This window comes from Sceloporus undulatus, chromosome 1 (assembly GCF_019175285.1).
Source record: "Sceloporus undulatus isolate JIND9_A2432 ecotype Alabama chromosome 1, SceUnd_v1.1, whole genome shotgun sequence".
Lineage (NCBI taxonomy): Eukaryota > Metazoa > Chordata > Lepidosauria > Squamata > Phrynosomatidae > Sceloporus > Sceloporus undulatus.
Window position 1 is genome coordinate 319001769 of NC_056522.1, and position 23050 is coordinate 319024818.

Below are 23050 nucleotides of genomic sequence, written 5' to 3' on the forward strand. Positions count from 1 at the left end.
TTCTACCCTCTACCTTTCCTAGCATTGTTGTTTTCTCTAGTGATCCATGCCTTCCCATTATGTGGCCAAAGTATGACAATCTCAATTTGATCATCTTGGCTTCCAAGGAGAGTTCTGGTTTGATTTATTCAAGGGCCCATATCTTTATTTTTGTGATTGTCCATGGTATCCTAAGCACTCTTCTCCAGCACCACTTCTCAAATGCATTGGTTTTCTTACTGTCTGCTTCCTTTACAGCCCAGCTCTCACATCTGTACATGATGATGGGCAATACAATGGCCTGGACAATTCTGACTTTAGTAGTCAGTTGTATATCTGTACTCTTCAGAATCTTTTCTAATTTCTTCATAGCTGCCCTACCTATTCCTAGACTTCTTATTTCCTGACTGCAGTCAATGTTCTGGGCAATGTTTGATCCTAGGTGTGATTTACAGCTTTTAAATAACTGCTTTTAAATTTGGAGCAGGGAGGTTCCCACAAAATAAGCTCACATAACAAGCAAGGGCAGTATTTTTGAGAGCCAGCAGACAGGGTGACTTGAGGGCACATACAGACATATACCCAGGCAAAGCATCCTCACTCTTACTCCGCCTCAGTAATCTGAAGGGTGGGATCATTCCTTCCTTCCTCTGTTTGCAGAGATAGTGCCTCCCAGTTCTCCTTCTTGTCTTTGCAACCCAGGGAGAGACACTGCGAGGATTAGCAACATATTTGCCAGAGTACCAACAACTGGAGCAGTAACCTGTGCCACTTGCCTATCTAGCATTTATTTTTTGCCTCCTACTATTGGCTAGAAAATGGAGAGAACTTTGATTTGTCTGTAATTTTAAGGAAATTGGTCTGATTCACACTCCCCTGATTGTAGTACATTTACCCTTTGGAGTCTACACTTTCACCATTTGGTGATGCAGTTCCTGGCCCAAAAATTATGTACAAAAATGAATACATTAGAGAAAGTTATGTTGAAAACTATACATCTTAAAAATGGATACTAAAATGTGTATTTTAAGAAAATTTGCATACAGAATGCATATGTTAGGGATGGTTGTCCATAAATAAATAAATAAATAAATATGCATTTTTAATCACAGAATGATGCATGAGGTGGAGGGAAGAGAGTTGTGACTGAACTGAGAGCCAGTATGATATAGGGGCTTGACTAGGACTCCAAGATACCTGGGTTCAAATCCTCACTCAGCCAAAGAAACCTACTGGGTGAGCTTGGGCAAGTTACACCTTCTCTACCTCAGAAAGGCAATGGCACCACGCCCTACCCCAGATAAATCTTTCCAAGAAAACTCTGTGATAGGTTTGCTTTAGTGTCACTTTAAGTCAGAATGACTTTGGTGGTCATTTTTAGAAGTCGGAAGCTTCCGTTTTTTAAAAGGGGCTGCTGAAGCAGCTTATAGGAGTCAGGCTCCATCCAGGATGGACCCAGGTGGCAATTCGGCAGCAATTTATGTGTGATAGGACCTGGCTGCATCCCGAATTAGCACTGAATTCAGGAAAGGTAAGCCGGGGTTTTAACCCCATGCAATAGGGTCCTTAAGCAGTCTAAATACAGAAGGATTTGTAAACTCCAACTTGTTGCTGCTACTGTTCTTCACCTAAAAGCAGAGGGAAGGGGTAGGGCAGGGCTTGGGTTGGGTTGGGTTGGGTTGGGAAAATTGTAGGCGGAGGAGTGCAGGATACTGGAGGTCCAGTAACAGCCAATAGAAGGATGTCAGGAAGAAGAGAATGGCGATTGTGAGGAAGAAGACATGGCTGCTGATGCAATGTTCCTCCTCTTTCTTGTTGTTGCTTTCTGTTCATGCATCAGCAAGAAGCCTGGACTCAGTGGTCAATTTCACATATATATTGAGTTCTGATGCCTGCTTATCAAGAGAAGCTGAGATCCAAAGACCATATTTGCTATAAAGTGTTGTAGACTCCTCGCTAAGTTACTCAGTTTTTTAAAGAATGTAATTTTATACATTTGTTGTTGCTGCTGCTATTTTAAGGTTAAATACTCATTTAATACCCTCCCTTTTTACAGCTGCAGGAACTGATTGATGCTGCAGATGGCATTCTCTGCCAATGCTCTGAAAGTCAAGCAGAAGAGATACAAGCAAAGCAACAGGCTGTGGTCGAGAACTGGGAGGCCTTGAGGTGTAAAGTTGAGCAATGCAGGGAGCAGCTGGAACAAGTGTGCAGACTGTACCACTTTCAAACACAAGTCAGTTTTTTCTGCTCTTTTTTCTTTTAACAAGTGAAATTTTGTTCTTTTGTTGTTGCTCCATACATTTTAATAACAAAAAGATAATTGTTCAAAGGTAACTGCAAGTGGATACACTAATCCATGAGGAGAGATAAAATGCTGTGCAGGTGAAGAGAACAAGATGAGGCCTGTGCTTATTTATATTACTGATGTGTAAAAATTCAGGGCCTTGTTTGGGCAATGTGTGAACATGAGATCTTGTCTATGTTTCAGCAGTACACAAATGCTCAGAGATGTAGACTTGAGTTGATTGACTCAGACTCAAGTTGGACTCAGGTTGTTTCAATGACTCTATATATTATAATATTACATTGCCAAACCAAGGCATAATGTTGGGCCTAAATCTTTAAAAACATTGGCTTATATATTTGTTTTTGCCTTGGCTTTCAGGTACGGTACTATGCTTCCTGGGCATCTGAAATGGTTAGAGAGATGGCAATTGAGGAGAAAATTCGAGATGTGTCTGCCAGTTGTCTGAAAATGAATCAGCATCAGCAGCTATGGGCAGAGTTTGAGGCCCGTGATGGGGTTTATGAACAAGTGTTACAGCTGGGACACAAGCTACAACTGGAACAAAAAATGGCAGCAAAAGAAGTATGTATCCATAATGTAGCTTTCATCCTTACACAGAACTCATCGGAGTTGCTACAAGCAACATTCCTATCCTAAATTTACCCCTTTTATGACACAGTAAGAGTGTTGGATAGAGAGGAAATTAGCCTAACGTGGTACTCATAGGAGAAAGAATTACTTACTAAGGCCCATCTATATTTTTCTGTTAAAAACAACAACACGATTGCTCTGTTTACTTCTCAAACCTTGAGTGGTAATGACATCTGTATTAACAGCCAGGGTCATTATATGCTACATATCTCTCATCTGTCTGCATGAATGAATATTGACATGTTTACACTCTGATCATGTCTGTTTTTAACTGCCATGCCAGAAACAGGCCAGGTTAATGCTTAGGACAACATTAGAGAATACCAGTAGTCTCCAGGCAGGAGTAGGAAAGAATCCAGCCTGAAATCCTGAAGAGCAGCAGCCAGCCACAGTTGGTGATACTGGGTTAGATGGACCACATTTGGTATCAGGCAGCTTTTGATGTTTTCTCTTGTCTGTTTCTTTTCTTCTGTTAGATCCAAGATGCATTGCAGGCTCTGTTGGAAGCAAAGGGCAAAGCATACCACAAGTGGGCCCAAAAGAAAGAATGGCTGGAGAAGAACCACTTTCTGCTAATATTCTACAAGGACTGTAAAAACCTAGAAAATATCTCAAACTCCCAAGAGGTAGGAAGCAATAGTAATATGGGGGGTAGAGCTGGAAAGGGCAGCTCTTGTAATGGCTCCCTCTTACTCATCCCTCAGAGAACAATACATATCACATACTGTGGCAAAACCAAAGGTCATAGAACGATAGAGACTGTCTCCTTAAGTAGATCTAGCCTCCACCTTCTCACCCGGAATGGCTGATGTTGCACTCCTACATAATCTTGTGGAAGCACAATTTGGATGCAAAGCAGGAAAACCACCCTTGGAGGGCACCTCAGGGACTTTGTCTGCTGCCAAATCACTCTGCTTCTGTTGTTTCCTTATTTCTGAATTTTGTGGGTGTATAGTTGGCAATGCCTTCCATTGGTTAACTATTTATTTTGTTAGTACAGCAGACCTGTGCTGTCTTAGTTAAGTCAGAAACAATTATATAGCCCCACAATCAGAGGTGTAGTTATGGGAGCAGGGATAAGGACATTATCCTCTACATAAAAATTCTGTTCCCCGCATTTTAAAAAGAATTAAAATCATTTCATTTAAGCAATATAAAATTATGTTAAAAATACAAAAGTTAAAAACATAAATAAACACAGCACACCACCCAATAGGAAGCCCCCCTGAGAGTGATTACATATTAAAAACCAGCTTGAACACAAACAACTTTGCCTACCAGCAAAAAGAAGGCAGGGAGGGGCCAACCTAGCCTTTCATGGAACAGAGTTTCAGCATGGATTCAAATCCTTGTTTCTGGGGTCGTAATCCAAGACTCATACCATGCTGGCTCTCATAACATAAATTGAATTAGCCCATATTCACCTGAGATTCTGGTGTTGTTTTTTTTTTTTTTTTTTTTTTTTTTTTGTTTTGTTTTTGTTTTTTTGTTTTTTTTTTTGTTTTTTTTGTCAGTTGCACCATACCCTCAGAATGGAAAAAAGCATTATTAATATATTTTTAATGTATGCCTTACTGTGAAAATAGAAATAAAAGAAATATTTATAGACTAGTCCTCTGGATTAGAAATAGATTCACCTATCCCTAAGCATAGCCCAAGGCACTTGCTTATGGAGACCCTAAGTAATTTTTATGTATTTGTCTATCTATTTTATGTAGCCTTCAGAAGAATGCTAAGATTTGGAAAGGCAACTAAGAAAGAAATAGATAAAATCTTTAAGGGTAATGATATATCAGTAGATACCTAAGAATCATCCATGCCATAGTATGACAAAAAATGGATAGGAGCAAAATCAATACATTTGAAATAGAGGAGAGTTCTATGGATATCATGGATTGCTATAAAGACAAATGAGTGGGTCCTAGAGAAAATCATGACAGCTCTTACTAGAAGCCAAGATGACTAAATTAAGGTTTTTATACTTTGAACATTTCAAACTGACTCACTGGGAAAGACAAAATAATGCTTGGCAAAATGGAAGTCAGTAGGAAAAAGAGGAAAACCAAACTACAGGCAGATAGGCTCATTCAAGGAAGCCACATGAACTCTCCATTTATGGGTACTTGAGGAATTTATAAGAAAAAAATTAATGGAAAAATCGCACAAAGATCACACAAGGCATATAGAATACAGACAGTGTAGTCATACATGGAAACCTTCTAAAAATAAGGAGGAATGTTTTTGGCAAAACAAAATTGTTTTCATGAGTCATCTGAGAGCCAGTAGGGAAGTAACCAATTTAGTGTTCTTGGGTAGAGACCTCCATTCCTAGAGTGCTGCTACAATAAAGGCTGTGTCTAAATTCCTCACTAACCGTACCTCTCTCATGAAACAATATCCACAACAGAGCAGTTCAAAACTCCCATGTAAACATTGATCTAGTGCTTTGGGTGCAAAGTTACAGCTGAGAAGTAGCATGAAGGTTTGAATCCCTGCATCCTAGCCAGTGGATGTTTTCCCCTGCCTCACCCTGCCAGTTTCTGAAATTTCACCTCATGGCTGAGATCCTGTATTGCATGGGACCTCTGAAGCTCTCCCTAGCTGATGGGTTGCTCAGTCCTCAAACCTGCCAGGAATAGTAGATGCATGCTGAGGGCTGAGGGTAGCTGAGGGAAGACAATGAGTACCTGGAAACTATCCAGCCAGTATTACCCAGTAGAAGGGGCTGCCAGGGAAGCAGAAGTGGCCAAAAAAGTATGCTCACCTCTTTTCCTTTGCTGCCACAGTATAGCATCTCCCTGAGCCCTGGTGGCTCAGTGGTTAAATGCCTGTACTGCAACCACTCACTCAAAACCATAAGGTTGCGAGTTCAATACCAGCGAAAGGGCTCAAGCTTGACTCAGGCTTGCATCCTTCTGAGGTCGCTAAAATGAGTATCCAGATTGTTGGGGGCAATTGGCTTACTGTTGTAAACAGCTTAGACACTGTTAGTTCAGTATGAAGCAGTATATAAATGAAGCTGTTTGTTTTGTTTGAGGAGACCATTACCACCACAGTGAAGCCAGGTGCTCTCAGCCTTCTTTTTTGCTGTGGCCACACAGCCTCCTCCTGAGAAGACCATCACCACTGTTGCAAAGCTTGCTCGGCCTTCTGCTTCACCACAATGGCACAGCCTCCTCCTGAGGGGACCATTGCTGCTACAGTGAAGCCAGGCCAGGTGCACTACCCCTTCTCCTTCACCATGGCAGTGGTGGCCTCCTTGGTGGCTACTGAGGTGAAGGTGAAAAGGTTGCACTCACCCCTTCTCAGCTTGCAGCAGGAGGAGCACCTGCCCAGGTTTCATCCATCTTCTGGGATGTCACCCAGTGTAGGCTGCACCCTTGTACCATCCTAGTGACACCACTGCATCCAGCTGCTCTTCTGTGGCCAACAGCTAAAAGCAGAAATCAGTGAGGATGGTAAACTGTTGGATTTTTTTCAAGAAGCCCAACACATTTCAGCCCTAATGAGAAAATACTTTCTTCAGGGGGTTCAACAGAAATCACTGGATTTGAGAACATTCTCCAAAGCACAGGGACATTGAATATAAAACTAAAATCACTTCAACAGCTAATAGCACTTGTCCCCCCATCCCCATCTCAGTATCTAGGCAGTACAATGGAGATCCAAGACGGAGAAGGCTTTGGAGTAGGGAACACATGCAGTAAAAACATCTGGCCAGGGTCACATCATAATTGCACTATTAACAGCAAACCATTCTTCTTTAAATTCTAAAAAGGGTTTCAAGAGTGTAGAGCACATTAAACATACATACAACTGTTTACTTGGAAAGTTTTGTCATCCTCACCCAAGCATCAGAAGTACTCCAAGGCTTCTGAGCCAGAGATTCCTTTGGGAAAACCCAATGGATGAACTACCAGACCACACTCATACCTCATCCACTGTTCAGTCATTGTCACAATGAAGCAATGAGATATTTTATTGAATCATTTCCTGTATTGTATTTTATTGAATCATTTACTGTATTTTATATGTATTATCCTACTAGAGAGGCAGGCTAGCTCCAGCAGGCCTCCCTGGAAGATATTAACCATCCATTAAGAACCCAAGCCCTCCCTCCAGTCCATCTCCCCTGATCCAGGCCTCGGAGGTAGAGAAGACCTGCTGGCCCTCATCCCTTTCCCCACCACCACTCCCTTCTCCTTTTGTGTCATGTCTTTTTAGATTGTAAGCCCGAGGGCAGGGAACCGTCCAATTAAAAAGATTGTATGTACAGTGTTGTGTAAATTTACAGCGCTTTATAAATAAAGGTTAATAATAATAAATTCCCACTTAGACTGGTAGCATTGAAAGACATATTTGTGTTAGGACCTTATCTAGGGATGTCATAACTGTCTACCTCCAAACCGGGACAAACGTAAAAAAATGTAGGATAAATGCAGGACAAAATTTGCCCCCAAATGTAGGCCATATTTTGTAAATGAAGGACACGAACAACTAAAAAACAAACAATTAATAAATTCAAAAAGCATTAATATAAACGGCGGCAAGCCTTCTTGGAGGCGGAGGACGCTCCTCTGCCTCCAGAGAAGGCTTTGCCGATCCCGGCTAGGCTCCGAGGAGAGAAGCCGCGGCAGTGGCCTCTCCCTTCGGAGCCCAGCTCGCCGGCAAGCCTTCTCAGAGACGGAACTGAATAGGGCCGGACTCCAGAGGAGGAAGCCGCACGGCTGTGGCCTTCTCCTCTGGAGCCCAGCCCACTGGCTAGGCCCCACACAGCTCCACCCCGAGCCCTCCTTCCCAGAAAGGCATAGCATGGCAGCTAGGCCTTGCATTACTGCCGCTGCTGCGCCAAAAGCGCGGCAGCTAAGAGGGAGGAGATGGTGACCGGGAGCTTCCGGGACTACTGCCATACGCAGGACAGAACGTTCCAGACGGTTGAAAAACCGTGAATGTCCTGCCTGGAATGGGAATATGGCAAGCCTACATCTGAGAAAGTAGGCTGAAGTCTATGCACACTCATGCTACCAACTTCTGTCTTTCATTCAAACTAGTTACTGAACCATAGCAGGAAAGGGGGGTCACTAATGGATTATTTCCAGCACATACACAAAATTGAATCCATAATGAGCCCACAACATCAAGAAGACCACAACATGATACATTAAGTAGGGACAAAAGCAGGAGTAATCCACTATCGTGTCATGTGATAAGCACCATTTTTCTCTTCATTCATCACAGCTTCTGATGAAATCTCCAGGTTTCCTCCAACAGGAAGACTGATATTTTTAGTTGAGTCAGTTCTGGTAGAAAGTGAGGCCTTTTAAAACATTATGACTGTGCAGTGTGGAATTCATCTGTGTGTGTGTGTGTTGATGTTAGTGGCTGTGTTGCTGATGGTATAATAAGGGCAGTCATGTGTGAATAGCTTTCTTTTACTGTAGTGGATCCAGGGAGAGCTTGGTTATTCATCATTTTGCTTATGGGTCATGTTATGTTTACTTTTATACAAAGATTGTTCCAGCAGTGGTAAATGGTGAAAAGCATCCCACAGTGCTCTGAACTCTTTCCCATTCGTTCCCTGTGCCAGTGTGACAAGATTGACTTCATGCCAGCAGCTTAGGTTACATCCAAGTTACTTAAGCTGTTGAAAGATTTCAGCAAGGTTTAGTCTAGGTTTGCTTAGTTCTAAAGTAAATAAGAGCACATATGGAGGAAATTAGGCAAACATACATCTATCTTTTTTATTACTGAGTTCTGGTGTGCCATTACTTGGAACAGTTGTAGGAAATTCTTCTAAGACCTGTTAAAGAGTGATATTGCTATTCTGAGTGCAGATAGGCAGTGACTGAGAGAGGGAGAGGAGAAGTGAGTACAGCTATTTTGTTTTCAACAACAGGAGAGCACATGATGATCTGCTGCTTTCAAGTCAATAGAAGCTCCAGCAAATTAGATGTTTAATCCTTTTATCTAAAGAAATTGTAATAAGGTCAGTGTTCTGCTCATCTTTGGACAACAATTCTGGCTTGTTTCCTGCTCCTGCCTCATCATCGTTCCTATTTGGAGGTTCATGCTTGGTAATTTTTCTGTACACTCCTATCATTTTGCTGACTGGATAAGCAGATGGCATGCAAGGAACATTACCTCTTATTCTGCATCTGTTATGGATTTGATTTTGTGTAATTTTGGGGGTGGAAATATTTCTTTACGCTTCACTTCTCCACACTAGAAGAAGAATGGAAATTTATAATGCCAAAAGAAAGAGGATGAAAAGCTTCCTTTAAAAACCAAAGTACTGGAGTGCTGAGAGCTGCTGCTTATGTGAACATAGGATTAAAACTGCAAGATGTCATGCGCAGACCTTCACGGCAAGACTGCAAACATACCCATCTATATTTCCACTGTGGAGGTTATGTTGTCTTCCTCTAGAGTGGCCACAGCACCAATCTCCAAATCAGCTGTCCAGGAGAGCTCTTTCCAAAGGATGCCACCAGCAGAAATTCTATCAGACTCAGACTGGTATTTTCCAGCTCATTTACCACCCACAGAGACCTTGCCAAGAAGTGACATCTTGCCACCTCACTGTCTGTCTTCTGAGGTTTACAGCTCAAGGCTAGATATAATCCTTGCACATTCAAATAAGGAGAAGGATTTAGGGAAAGATCAGAGTTGTGTTAATCCTTCTGGGATCAAGGCAGCATGTCCCACACTTCAAAGAGATCTTCAGTACAATGGTTACAGCAGTGCTGGTGTTCATTCATCGCTCATCTCTTGCAAGCAGCATTCAGGAAGTGGCTGGAGTGCTTGCCGTTCTTCAACTGTTCATGCTGACCCTGTACAATTTGCTGCACCTTTTCCATCTGCTACTGCTTCAAGAGATCTGCCATGCTGGATATCACGTCTTGATGTTTCTCTGTGTGCCATTCCAGAATCAGATTCATCATCTCAGAGCAAAAACCCATATGCAGCTCTGCCACTGTGCAGTTCAAAGCCAAGGCAACACAGCTACAATCATTGCAGTGCTCAGCCTTCAGATCTCCATGCTTCAGTTAAGCTCTATATTTCAACTTGCAGTATAGCAATAAAACCTTTTAGAGCTGCCTCTCAAACAAGCAACCACTGTTATTCCAGCCTTCTGTTACCCCAACTCAACAAGATTTCAACTGGATCTTCTAGTCGTGGAGAAGGACCCCAGATGGCCCATCAAGCCATCCCCTCAAGAAGCTCTACAGATCTCCAGATTACACGATTTCACATCACCTCCGCTGATAAGTGTCCTGGTCCTCACCAGCAAACAGTCTCCAGAGAGATATTGTTGTCTCCAGCCACCATGACTAAAGGAGATAGCCCTTTTGGCAAAAGAACAGTAAGAAGTACACATTTAGATCCAGATATGATTGTCTTCCAGAACCATCATTCGACTGGGAAAGAATATGGGAAGACCTCAAGCACTGGGATTATTCCAGCTCACCACAAGATTTCCAAAATAACCCTGATACTTGCCACTCCTTGGACATCTTTGCCTATTAAAGTGATTAAAGAATTCAAAAAAAATTCTGCTCCTTCTATCTTTATCAAAACACAAGGTTCAAACTTGGAAGGTCCACATTTACAAACGGATTGTATTGGCTCTGGATTCTCACTGTCTATAAACCCTGTTTGCTGTCCAGAATTCCATCCTTCAAGACACAGTGCTAGTTCAGAGCCCAAACCTTTCCAAAAGCCTGGCACTGTAGGGGATACTGATCAAGCAATGCTCATAACAAATGTACCGGCTCGCACAACAAATGCTGCATCGCATAAAACTGGTGAGAGCAGGTGGTGTCCATCTATCTCTGTAAAAATTGCTTCATTTGGAGCTGGGAGGAAAGTGGTGAAAATTTCAATTCCATTTTAGCAACATACAAACTGTTATTTCTCAAATGATATTAGTTTTCATATCATGTAGCATCTGTTCATCTTTTGTTCTTATGTTAATGTTTTTGCAGATTTTTTGGTGGTGGTAAAGACCTCCTAAGTACTTCTGTTATGTTTTCCTGATGTGGAATTGTCTGTTTCTTTGCCAGGAAATGTGGGGTTGTGGTGGAAGGCCCAGTTTTGTTTCCAATCTTAGGTGCAATTGTTGCATAAATTATACTTCTTCCAGCTTTCCTATGGAAGAAAACTAATTTTGCTTGTAAAAATGATCCAAAAGGTCATCCAAAAGTTCTTGTTTAAATTCATACTGTTCATCCACAAATGGAGTGAATAACCCCCTCTCCTTGGCCCAATTTTCTCTAATGAGTTGGGAGTAAAGCTTGGAATTGCTTATTTAATTATAATCATAATTATAACTAATAACGCTAATGAATTAATCTATTTTCCCAACAACTAGGCTAAAACTACAGTAAAGTGTAACTCACTTGGAAACAACTTCACTCCTTTAGCAGTCACTGTAACTTTAGTTAGTTTAAATAATTATCCATACAGGGGTGAATGGTTCAACTAGCTGTGTCTTGCACTGCAGCCTTGTGCTCTGTTGTGGGTGTTACATTAACAACTAGGTAGATGGGAGTGCAGTGTATTTCACACTATAGTCAAGACTTGCAGCTTTCAGATTATTTTAAAGTGACTTTTAAAAAGAGCTATTCTTGTTCCTTTTGAGAAATGAGATAAGATACTTTTTAAGAATAATATTTGTAACAGCATCAAACTACTGTGAGGGGGTTTTGCATGACAATTGTAGTAAACTACTTTTAAAAGTAACTTCTCTGGACTCTGGTTTGGAAAGTAAACCAGGCAGATTAGAGAACATGGGGAGGGGGCTTGAGGAAAGGAAAGAGCTATTTCACAAGCAAAAGTCAGTCCCCCTAATATTGCATGCTGTCCATAGTAAAATACAGAATTCCTGTGGAAAATATACCGTAGGTTGTTTTTGTGTGAAAGATAGACTGAGAAATTGGGAGAATACTGTACATATTGCTGAACTTTCCAGAGTTTTAACAAAACTATCCCAAAAGATGATTGATGTTAGACAGGGTCATTGTTAAATTTCTCCCTGTTTGTCTGGTGCTAGTGCTGGCAGTCCATTTTACCATCTATTTTAAAAGGGGAAAAATCTGCATGCTCTGAAAATTAATGTCCTCAGACAATTTTATTTTTCTATCTATAAATAGCCTATTGATTAAGTGGATATGGAGAAACCTGAAAACAGTGACAAGAGTATTATATCATCTCTGGCAGAGGGTAATTTAAGCCTTCCCAGCCTTGATTCTTGCCTAGCTGACGGGCTAGTTTGAAAAAAGCAAAACACTGTTTCCTTACATATGATGCACACAAGTGTAGTTTTTCCATAATGACTCCTTTCAGTATGTTGGTGGAATGTGCAACTTAAAACCCTTTATAGAGGGGCTGCTATGAATTTTTAGAAAATAAAGTAATTACAGACTCACACAGAGAAGCTGAGCATTCAACTGGGATGTTTTGAAAAACTGTTGAAAAATCCCAGACCAAAAGTTTTTCATTCAGCCACAGTCCACTGTGTACAGTCATACTTTGTTTGCTTGTTTTGGGGAGAAGAAAACTTTTATGAAGAGTCACTTGATTTCTCTTTATTGTTACTTGTTCGTAATAGGCAAAATATAAACCTAGGGCATGATCTAGGTTCTGCATTCCACTTTGATTTGCATAGGACTGGATGCAAAATGTGTCTTAACATTGCTGCAGTCCCATCCTTTTTTGTAATATTTCATTTTCATGGAAATGTTTCCAAATAAATGCCTCAGTGTTGATAGAAAAATGTCTCTGTGTTTTAAAACCTCAAATTCCTTCCTTAATGTGTTTGGAATGTACCAGTAAAAGCCTTTTACAACAGCTCTACATACAGCTATACAATGTGAATGAAAGTAGAGAAAATATTTAGTTACTTATATTTAAGTCCCACTGAAATCAGTAATTACCAGCTTTTCACACTAATTTCAATGATACCAAAATGTAACTAAATTAGACCACAACTTTCTATGCACTTAGCTGGGGAAAAGCCTCATTGGGTTCAACATAAATAAAGATAAAGGATAATAATAATAATAATAATAATAATAATAATAATAATAATAATAATAATAATAATAATACCAGGGTCTACTCTATGCCCCTTATATGAAGATTGGAAAGTTTGTCCCTTATGGGACAAGCAAGTGTCCCTTTTTATAAGGATATGTCCCATTTGAGGGTTGAAAAGCTTTTATATAGAATGAACAAGATGCTTTTAAAAATCCCTAGGTATTATGAGTAGACATACATAGGATTGTACTGTTAATCTAAACAGCTTAATAGAATGTTGTCATCACTTGGTTCTTCTGGATACAATCTTAAATTCTCATTTAGATCTTTGATTCCAGTTTAATTTATGTTGGAAATGTGTTCACACATACCAGAGACTAACCCCCATTGAATTAGTAGAACTTACAACTTTTTAGACAAACATAGGGTTTCACTGGAAAATATGTATATTTCCTATATGATAGACAAATTGTATAAATCATATTGTCACCTGTTAACTTGTTTGTGTGCACTACTATTATGTAAATACTGAGATATTTTGAAACATGATGAAGAACGTCCATTTGTTTTAATACTTCGCATTGATCTATGATACAAATATAGATGATGAGATTCTGCTTGATTCTTCACCATCCATTGCTTAGAGTGCACTAGACAGTCTCTAGGTGACTTTGGAGGAGTCATTGTCTCTTAGCCTGACCTACTTTACCTGCTTGTGGGGATGCAGTCAGGCAGAGAAGCACCATGTATGTCATCTTGAGCTTGTTGGACCAAAGGCAGAATATAAGTGTAACTATTTATAATAATAATAAATAATAAAATTTTATTTCTATACCGCTGTTCCAAAGATCACAGCGGTGTACAACAAGGATAAAAACAGATAACAACATCACAACCCCACACCCCAACAGTATTACAATAATAGCAGTAAAAATAATTACAAACAACAACATCCATACAAGTGGCTGTGTAGAATGGAATACAACAAAACATTGTGAAGGGGAAGAGCATAACAACAAGGCTCACGGGGGGAAAGCCTGGTGAAATAAATAAGTCTTCAGGTTCTTCTTGAAGACATCAAGGGAGGTGGAAGTACGGAGTTCATTGGGGAGGGAGTTCCAGAGCTGTGGGGCTGCAACAGAAAAGGCCCTCCGAGATGAAACATACCTAGCATCCGGAACTCTTAAAAGATGTTTCTCACCCTACCTGAGAGTGCGGGGCGGATTGTATGGGGAGAGGCGGTCCTCCAAGTACCCTGGGCCCAAGCCATTTAGGGCTTTATAGGTAATAACCAACACCTTGTATTCGGCCTGGAAGCGAATAGTGAGTGTGGTGTAGTGATTTGAGTGCTGGACTATGCTTGGGGACCAGTGTTCTATTCCCTGCTTAGCCATGAAAACCCCGCTGGGGGAACTTGGGCAAGTCACACTCTCTCACCTCAGGGGAAAGCAAAGGCAAACCTCCTCTGAAGAAATCTTGCCAAGAAAACTCCTTGATAGGTTCGCCTTAGGATCACCATAAGTTGGAAACAGCTTGAAGGCTCACAACAACAAATGTATACCCAAGTTACGAATTACAGAGAAAGGGGCACATAAAAGAGGTGGAAAATGTTGCTTTCCCTTCCCCTCTGTACATAGAGGGTTTTTGTTTGGGTGGGGGGGGGGGAATAGCCTTTTGGGTGTCTCTTTCCTATGGTTCCTGTGCAAGGAACAGCAATAGCAAGGAAGTATTCTATTCACATCAGTAAACCTCTGCTGAATCTTGCAAAACCTGTCTATTCTAACTATCAAATATGTTATAGTTATTGTAATAACTGAATGCTAACATTATCATACTCATATTTATTATTCAAATGTAAAATAAGCATGCTTGGCTTTCACACACTATCAGTAGCATTCATGCTACTATGAAAATTGGCACATTTTAAAACTAGGCATAATGATCCATGTTTTATCAAATCAGACATGTAAACAAAGTATCTACTGAACATTTTGTATATAAAAGGGGTTTCTTAAATACCTGCTATACAACTAATGTGAAATACTTTGTCCTGCATCCAGTGTTATACGAACAAATGTCTATTTTGTTACAATGGGACTTTTCTTCCCCACAGAGGAGTCCCATGTACCATTCAGATCTGCTTCAGAGGATTCCCAACCCTCCCAGAGCAAATTCTGTGTCTGTTTGACAGATGTTATTGAATACAATCTTTTATAACTATGAAATAAGAACCAAATAAGAAAGAATAAGCAAACTTAGCTGGACAAACTAACTGTATGAGATGTCTTAGTTTAAGCAGTAAAAAGTATGTACCAGATTCATATCTCTAATTAAAATGTGTATTGTGGAACCTCTTACTAGCTGTCCACTGAAGTTATGCCATTGGCAAAGAAATCATTGCTCAAGATTGATGTAGTTTCCATTCTAATTTTGAGTGTGATTTTCTACTACTAAAAACTAAATATTACACATTCTACTGAAGGAATAAAATGTACCTTTCCATTTATCACACATATGCACACACTTTCCTAACAACTAAAAGTTTTATTTTGTCTGGAAAATTTTACTTGTACCAGGTTGAAGGGCCTTTTCTCATACAAACATTTGCATTGTTGCATCACATTACACTGATCTTTTTACATCCATTCAAAAAGAATGGCACAGGTGGTCCAGTCTTTTTCCTGGTCAAGGGGGAAAAAGTGGCCCAATAACCCCATGACACAATCCTGATCAATTCCAATTTTTCATAGATGTATTTGAAAAGCAGTGACTTTGGGAACACAGTGGATGAGGTGGAACAACAAATCAAGAGACATGAGGCTTTTGAGAAGATTCTGGCCTCTCAAGATGAAAAGGTAAAACTTTACACAGTTTTATATCGAGTATTAAAAAGGGCATTAATGTTATGGGTGAATACCCAGGCTTATTCATTAAGAACTGGTATATGTTAGCCAACTGAAATCACTAGAAGGAATGCTATGGTAAGCAAGTGAAATAAATCAGAAGAACAGATATTGCACTGTCCTTAAGGCTGATTCAGAAAACAATTTTAAGATGTCTTTTTTCCAGTAAATTTCAAAATTCTTCCCAGAAATGCTGGTTCTTTTTTCACCAAAAAATTTATTCTGCCACATCTCTACATTGGATTAAGGGGGATAGGTTCCACATAAAATTTGTGTGCATTTTTGTGCACAGGTGACTTGAAGGCATACATGCACACTTATGCACACACACACACACAGAATTCTAAGATACTCTAATATATCTTACCTTGTCTTTATTGGCATAGCCAGGATGAATAAAAGGAATGGGAATTTCAGAGCCAAAGTTTTTGATTCCCTCAAATATTAAGCTTTAATTATCTGTTTTGTATTTTCCTCTAATAGAAAAGGTTGTATTTCTTATGCAGACTCTTAACTGAGTATGCATATCAAGAGACACATATAATTCCACAAGTGTAATTTGTTGGCTTCTCAGGAATTATTTCTTCAGGAACAAGCAGAAAAGCTGCAACAGGACAGTGAACTGGAAGGAAAACAGATCCAGCATAAGCTGAATATCATGTTAGAGAAAAGAAGATGCATCAAAGAGCTTTCTCAAAGCAGGCAAGAAAAACTCAAGACAGCTCTCCTGCTGGCTCTCTTCTACCAGAATCTAGCAGAGGTGAGAGATTGGAAATGTTATAAAACAATGCTGATAGGATGCACAAAAAAACTCTCAGGGAGGGAAAGTTTGTAATATATTATATGCCAGAATTCTGGTGTGTAAAAAATAACAATCTAAAAATCCAAAAAGTAATGTTCCCAATTTCTGTTTCTACCAAAGTGATGCAGACTTGGTAGAATGAAATTGTTATTTTTGGAGGTAGCTACAGAGCTTTCTCAAAGCAGGTTATCCAATAACCATAGGTTATTGCTGCCAGCTTTTCTGATGACTAGTCTGTTGACTAGCACAATGCCTATGTACATAAAATGTACTGCATATAAGCAGCCACGCTATATGAAACATGAACTCAAAAACCATTACTGATATTATGTGGTATAGTTCCATATTTTTCTTTTGAGACGCCAGACACTCTGAGGCCTAAGTCCAACAGCTAACCTCAACTTGAGTAAACCCCTGAATACAAGCACCATCATAAGTCAATATTATATATTATATAAGTTCCATTGATTAAATAGGGTTCCTCTAGTTAAGACTAGTAATTCAACTGAGGCCCATTACCACGAATATTTTATCCATAGGAATGCAAAGGACATGGTATATTTTAGAAGTTCTTGGAAGAACTATGTGGGAACTCATTTTTGTGGATTCATCCACAAAATATTTAGAGCAGAGGTGGGCAGACTTTGGGCTTCCTTTGCTTTTTTCTTGGACTCTGGGTTCCATCATCCAGAGTCTTTTTTTGGATTAAAGATTTCCGAGACCAGAAATTGGATTTGAGTGCCAGAAAGGAATAGAGCTAACTGTCCTTCCCCACAAATCACTACTGTACATTTTCTTCATTCAGGAGTAGAATTTTAGGTACAGTGGCTTATTTTGTTGCTGTTCCTAAACTGTTAAGCATCAGAAATCCTGAATGATCACATGGGAATCTACCAGTAATTCCAGATCTATTTTCTGGCCATCCCAGATTTAAAACCCTCCAGCTATGTGTGCAGGATTAGTTGCCTAGGTGCTAATGACAAAATGGGAACCCAACTGGAATATTTTTATTAAAAAAAACTAGAAGGCAGAGGTGCTTTCACAACAATCTCCATTTTATTTTATTTTATCTTTGAGGGAATGTCATATTTTTTGAGGGAATGAAATAAGGATAGGTTGCTACACAGGGTATTATTCCAGTAATCCAAGAAATCCAACAAGAAATGAAGCGAGTACTTGCCCTTCTGAAACTTAACATTTGTCATTAACCTAAGGACCAATTCTCAGATTTTGTGGAAGTTAATTTTCTTCAAAGTGTTCTTCCTACATTATTTTCTGGTAAGGGTATGAAAAAAGGCCCTTCCAAATTCTGCATACATTTTTGTCCTTTCCCCGTTCACATTCACTTGCAAGACTTTTTTTTCTCCTTGAATGAAAACTCATACATATTCTCCATATACATTTTCCACCTGCCTTTTCACTGATTCATCAAATTTAAATGTAAGGAAATCTGTGATTTATGCATTTTTCGTAATGGATGCATTTTGTACACATTTTTCCATTAACATTTTTCCAGTTCTAAGCATTTTTTAAAAAAATAATGGTATTTTGGTTCCACATTTCCTACAAACCTCACAATAATACAATTTTCATCCACTTTGTAAACTGTTGAGTTTAACTGGCATATTCCAACCCTGTTTTCATTCAGAGAAGGTTTGAAATATGTATGTCATCAGATAATCATCATCATCATCATCATCAATGTGAATCTTTGGTTTCTTTCAGCATGATATTTACCAGTAGCCACAATATGCAGATAGACTTCCATTGTTTCTATTTGCAAGGCTTCTAGTCATGTTCTGATTCACAATAAAGTGTGTCTTTGGAGAAGGTATATGTTACACAGAAGGTTTTTTTTCCATATACTGAATATGTTGACTGTTTTATGATGACAGGCAGAGAGCTGGATTGATGAGTGTATACAAAAGCTGGAGGACTCTTCTTTTCAAAATCCCCGCAATCTGAGTGACAAAATGAAGCTTCTTCAGAAGCATCAGGTGTTTGAGACTGAGATTCTGGCTCATGAGGATCTAATAGCTACTGTTAACAAGGTAGGTGTTGAATGTATATGCTCTGGTCTTTAGTTCCTGGAAGCACCTTCTGCAGGTATTAAGAAAAAAGGGGAAAGATACCTTTATTCTCAAATGTGTAGATACTTCAGGTCACTTTCTAACGGAACAACTATTAATTTCAGTGTACTGGGTATATTGGTTGTATGCTGTATAACTGAACGTTGGTGGTTGCTATTGGTGAAGTTATTATTTGTGCACTGTTTCCATGGCCTTCCTCATAACTGCTGCTTCTTATCAACAATAAGGTGGGCCTATGAAAAACAACTTTTTACAAACAGGCAGAAAATCAGCTGAAGCAAAATACGGTGAACCCCTAGTATCCACTGCAGTTTGATTCCAGGACCTCTGTGGATACTAAATTCCATGGATATTCAAGTCCTATCAAATACTATGGATAGTAAAATGGTGTCCCTTATATAAAATAGCAAAATTAAGGGTTGCTTTTTGGAATTTATATATATTTTTGAATAAGGTCTATCCTACACTGAAATGCTGAGTAGATGGGGAAAAAACCTCACTTTTGGTCAACTCAGGTCAAAGGAGAGGGGGAAAACAGAATTGTAGAGTCTGGATATTGAATACCATTTCGTCCAATCTGCCTGCCTAGTGCAGGAAATTCCAACTTGGACTGCATCTGCACTGCAGAAATAATCCAGTTTGAACCTTTTTAACTACCATGACTCAATGCTATGGAATTCTGGGATTTGTAGTTTGTTGTGGCACCATAGTTCTCTAACAGAGAAAGCTAAATGTCTCATGCAACTATAGTTCCCAGAGTCATAGCAGTTAAAGTTGTTGATGCAAACGTGAGCACGCAGAGTAAACTTGGAAGCCTTGTATGAAGATAAACAACTATTAGCTGCCGGAGCATGCCAGGAAAACAGCTGCCAGATAAAAGGCACACCGACACCTGGCTTATCTCCAAAGAGGCACTTTGTTTATTTGTTGCAAAGACACAAGTGAGAGCAATTACCAACACCATCCACCATCTACAAACCCCCCAAACTGTACAAACGGACATCTGGGCTTATATACACATTTGCCAGGCGGCCACTTGTCCAGCCTCTTCCTATACAAGTTCCTGTGCATCTTGGAATATCTTCCCCCTTGCAAAGATGACACAGTATATTTACATCTTGCTATGTGCTTCTGGCACACACTGTGACCTTGGACATCACCTGCTGATTTGAGTCCCAGCTGCAGCCAATTCCAGGCTTCTGCAAAGTGAATATGGTAACCATTTCCATTATGTTACATCTGAATATTTTCATGCACTCTATACTTTATACTGGATTATTTCTGCAGTGCTGGCACAGCCTTGGTTCCAGTGAGCAACCAACTACAGCTACACAGGAATTGGTGGGAAGAATCAAGGGGTCCAAAGCAAACTAAGGGGGAGAGAGTGTAATGTCTGTAAGTATGTAGCCTACCCATTTCCCATTGACTAGTTTCCAGATAGCAGGCAACATTACAAAGCTAGAACTTTTCAATTTCTATCTCTCATTTTAAATGGCTACATCATTAGTAGTATTCAAAAACATAGGCATGTTGAACTGCTCATCATAACAAGATATAAAGAACTCCTCACTGAGACTAAGTCAAAAAAATGTTTTCTAGTATTTTAGTGTCTATATAATTATATGCTAGAAATTTCTTCTTCTCAAATGGCCTTAAAGTGCTATATATGGTTCCTTTAAATCTTTTTGTTATTAGTAATATCAGTATTAAAATTTTGTTTATTTATATCTCACTTTTTTTTAACCAGAACTGGGACTGAAGCTAGCTTTCAATAATTAAAGCATGTACAGATTTTTTAAAACAACAACAACAACAACAACAACAACAACAACATACCAAAAGTATGGTTAATGAAATTAAACTATCTATAGAATTAAACCATTTAATATATACCCATTAAAAAGGCAAACATAAAAACAGCACAACATAATTGTTTCCATATAAACAGTCATTCCCAAAAGCCTTTTGGAAGGACAGCAAGGAGAGACCTATCCTAGCCTCCCTAGCAAGGGAGCTGCAGAGACTGGGAGCATCCCCTGAGAAGATGTGCCTGTGAGGGTGAAGGACTGACTGAAGGCTCTTGTCCAAAGACCTTGCATGGAGATGGAAGTCCTTCAGTTGACACCACAGTCCTCCCCTGGAGTCCCTGTCTGGATTTTCCTTGTCTGGACTGAAGCATTGCAATTGATATTAAATGCTTTCACACATTTAATGGATTGTCCAATTTAGCTTTCTATGTTTTGGAGTTGTACTTTGTTAGAAGCAGCATTGAAATATTACCGTATATACTCGACTATAAGTTGACCTCATGTATAAGTTGAGGGCAGGTTTTGGGGCCAAAATTATGGATTTTGCCATGGCCCATGGATAAGTCAAGTGTAAAACTTGGAAGCTCCTTCATTGTGTGTATGTGTGCACACAGCAAGAGGAACTCTAATTGAATTGAGCCTTTTTGCTTCAGCGTTTCAGCTTTCATGCCCCAGACAGTGAGGCGTGCAGAGGGAAAGGGACTCTTAACCAAACAGCATTATCAATCAATTACCTAGGACTCTTTCTGCTTGGCTGAAAAGAGAAAGCAACTGCTTTTCTGACTTCATGGCGAAATCTGAAAGAGCTGCTATCACATTACCATACTGACCTGTAAATAAGTTGACTTGGGATTTTGGAGTCAATTTGGGGCATGAATTTCTCGATTTATAGATGAGCATATATGACAGTACATTTTCCCTTACTAATAATTTTGTTTGTATTATATGAAGATGGGAGATATCCTACTAGGCCAGAATCATCCAAAATCAGGAGATATTCGGCATAAAACTCGCTCACTTCAAGAACATTGGGAGATGCTGAAAAGTGCTATTGCTGCACGTGGAAAGATGCTTGAAGAAAATAGAGATTTCTTGGAATTTCTACAAAAAGTGGACCATGCAGAAGCCTGGATTAGAGACAAGGTCAGTAGACTCTGTTGGGAAGTTGCAACTCACTAGGGACAGCATGAGTCATTTTGCTGCCTGAAGCAAAGGACAAGATGGCATTCCTTCCCATTCCATGTATAAAAGCTGACAAGCCTGGCAGCTAAATCTTACTTCAACAGTAGTGACAGAACAGCATTTTCCACCACAACTGAAAGCAGTGGACTGGCCACATCACATGGCAGGGCACATCACACAGCTATGTTATCTAATATCTTACCACTTGTTTCAGTCTAAGAATATCTATTGCATGCAGGAGCTGGCTCACACTCTACCTAGTAGTAGGGCAGGCCCTGAAATCCACAGGCCAATACAGTTGTTAGAAAACATATTTTTAGCCATGGACACTTGAAAATGCTAAAGCTGCATGATGTTATTGGTGCTTTTAAACCAATGAATGCAGGCTTTATGGTGAACATGTTGAACAGCTGTTTTTCAAATTTCTTTAGTGAATTACAGTGTGCCCTTGCCTTATACGGGGATCTGTTCTGGACCCCTAGGCATAAGGCAAATAATGCGTATGCTCGAGCCCCATTGAAAATAATGGGGCTTGTGCATGACACACACGTGCCATTCAACTTCTGTCGTGGCCTTTGGCCTTTGGTCCTAGCAACACCTAATTCTAAATATCTTAATAGCCAATGATAAATGAGTACTATTGGAAGAGCCATTATGTTTGGTATGGGAAGAAATGCTATGACAGCAATAGAGCCTTTCATTTGGCCTCTCACTTTTCGTTATCATAGGCCTTGTCTTCACTGGCCAGTATAGTCCAGGGCACTCTAAAGAAATTATTATTATTATTATTATTATTATTATTATTATTATTATTATTATACTTTTTCACAAAGGCATCAAAGCGGATGCCAACAGTATAAATAAAACATCAAACAATTAAAAATTACAATTTAAAACCCCAAAAACCCCAACCCTCCCCCCAATCATAAAAACAATGATCAACCCATAAAAAGAGATTAAACATCAAAAGATTTAAAACTGTACAATAGGAATACACTAAAATTTTGGATATATTAACGTAAGAAATTAGTCTGCCTCTAGGGCAGTGATGGGGGTGATAGTATAAATCAATTTTGATATCAGTATCAATAGAGGGGGAGGCAAGTCTAATGGATCTAACATAGTCTGGAAAGACCTGCCGGAAGAGATCCGTCTTAATAGCCTTTTTAAAGGCTTCCAAGGTGGTAATATGACGGATCTAATCCGGCATGTTGTTCCAGAGCCTGGGAGCGGCTGATGAGAAGGTCCTCTGGACCTCCGCTGAGAGTCTGGTCTTTTTCTTAATAATAATAATAATAATAATAATA

The 23050-nt window shown here is 39.6% G+C and overlaps 1 protein-coding gene across 1 annotated transcript in view; it reads left to right on the plus strand.

The window, feature by feature from the left end:
• SPTBN5 (spectrin beta, non-erythrocytic 5) overlaps nt 1-23050 on the plus strand; it is a 163205-nt gene that overhangs the window by 69105 nt on the left and 71050 nt on the right. The window contains exons 32-38 of the mRNA XM_042460065.1: nt 2036-2215; nt 2648-2851; nt 3397-3546; nt 15709-15813; nt 16436-16621; nt 18559-18714; nt 21513-21704. Of these exons, the coding sequence (XP_042315999.1) occupies nt 2036-2215; nt 2648-2851; nt 3397-3546; nt 15709-15813; nt 16436-16621; nt 18559-18714; nt 21513-21704 (1173 nt within the window). The remainder of the gene's footprint in view (nt 1-2035; nt 2216-2647; nt 2852-3396; nt 3547-15708; nt 15814-16435; nt 16622-18558; nt 18715-21512; nt 21705-23050) is intronic.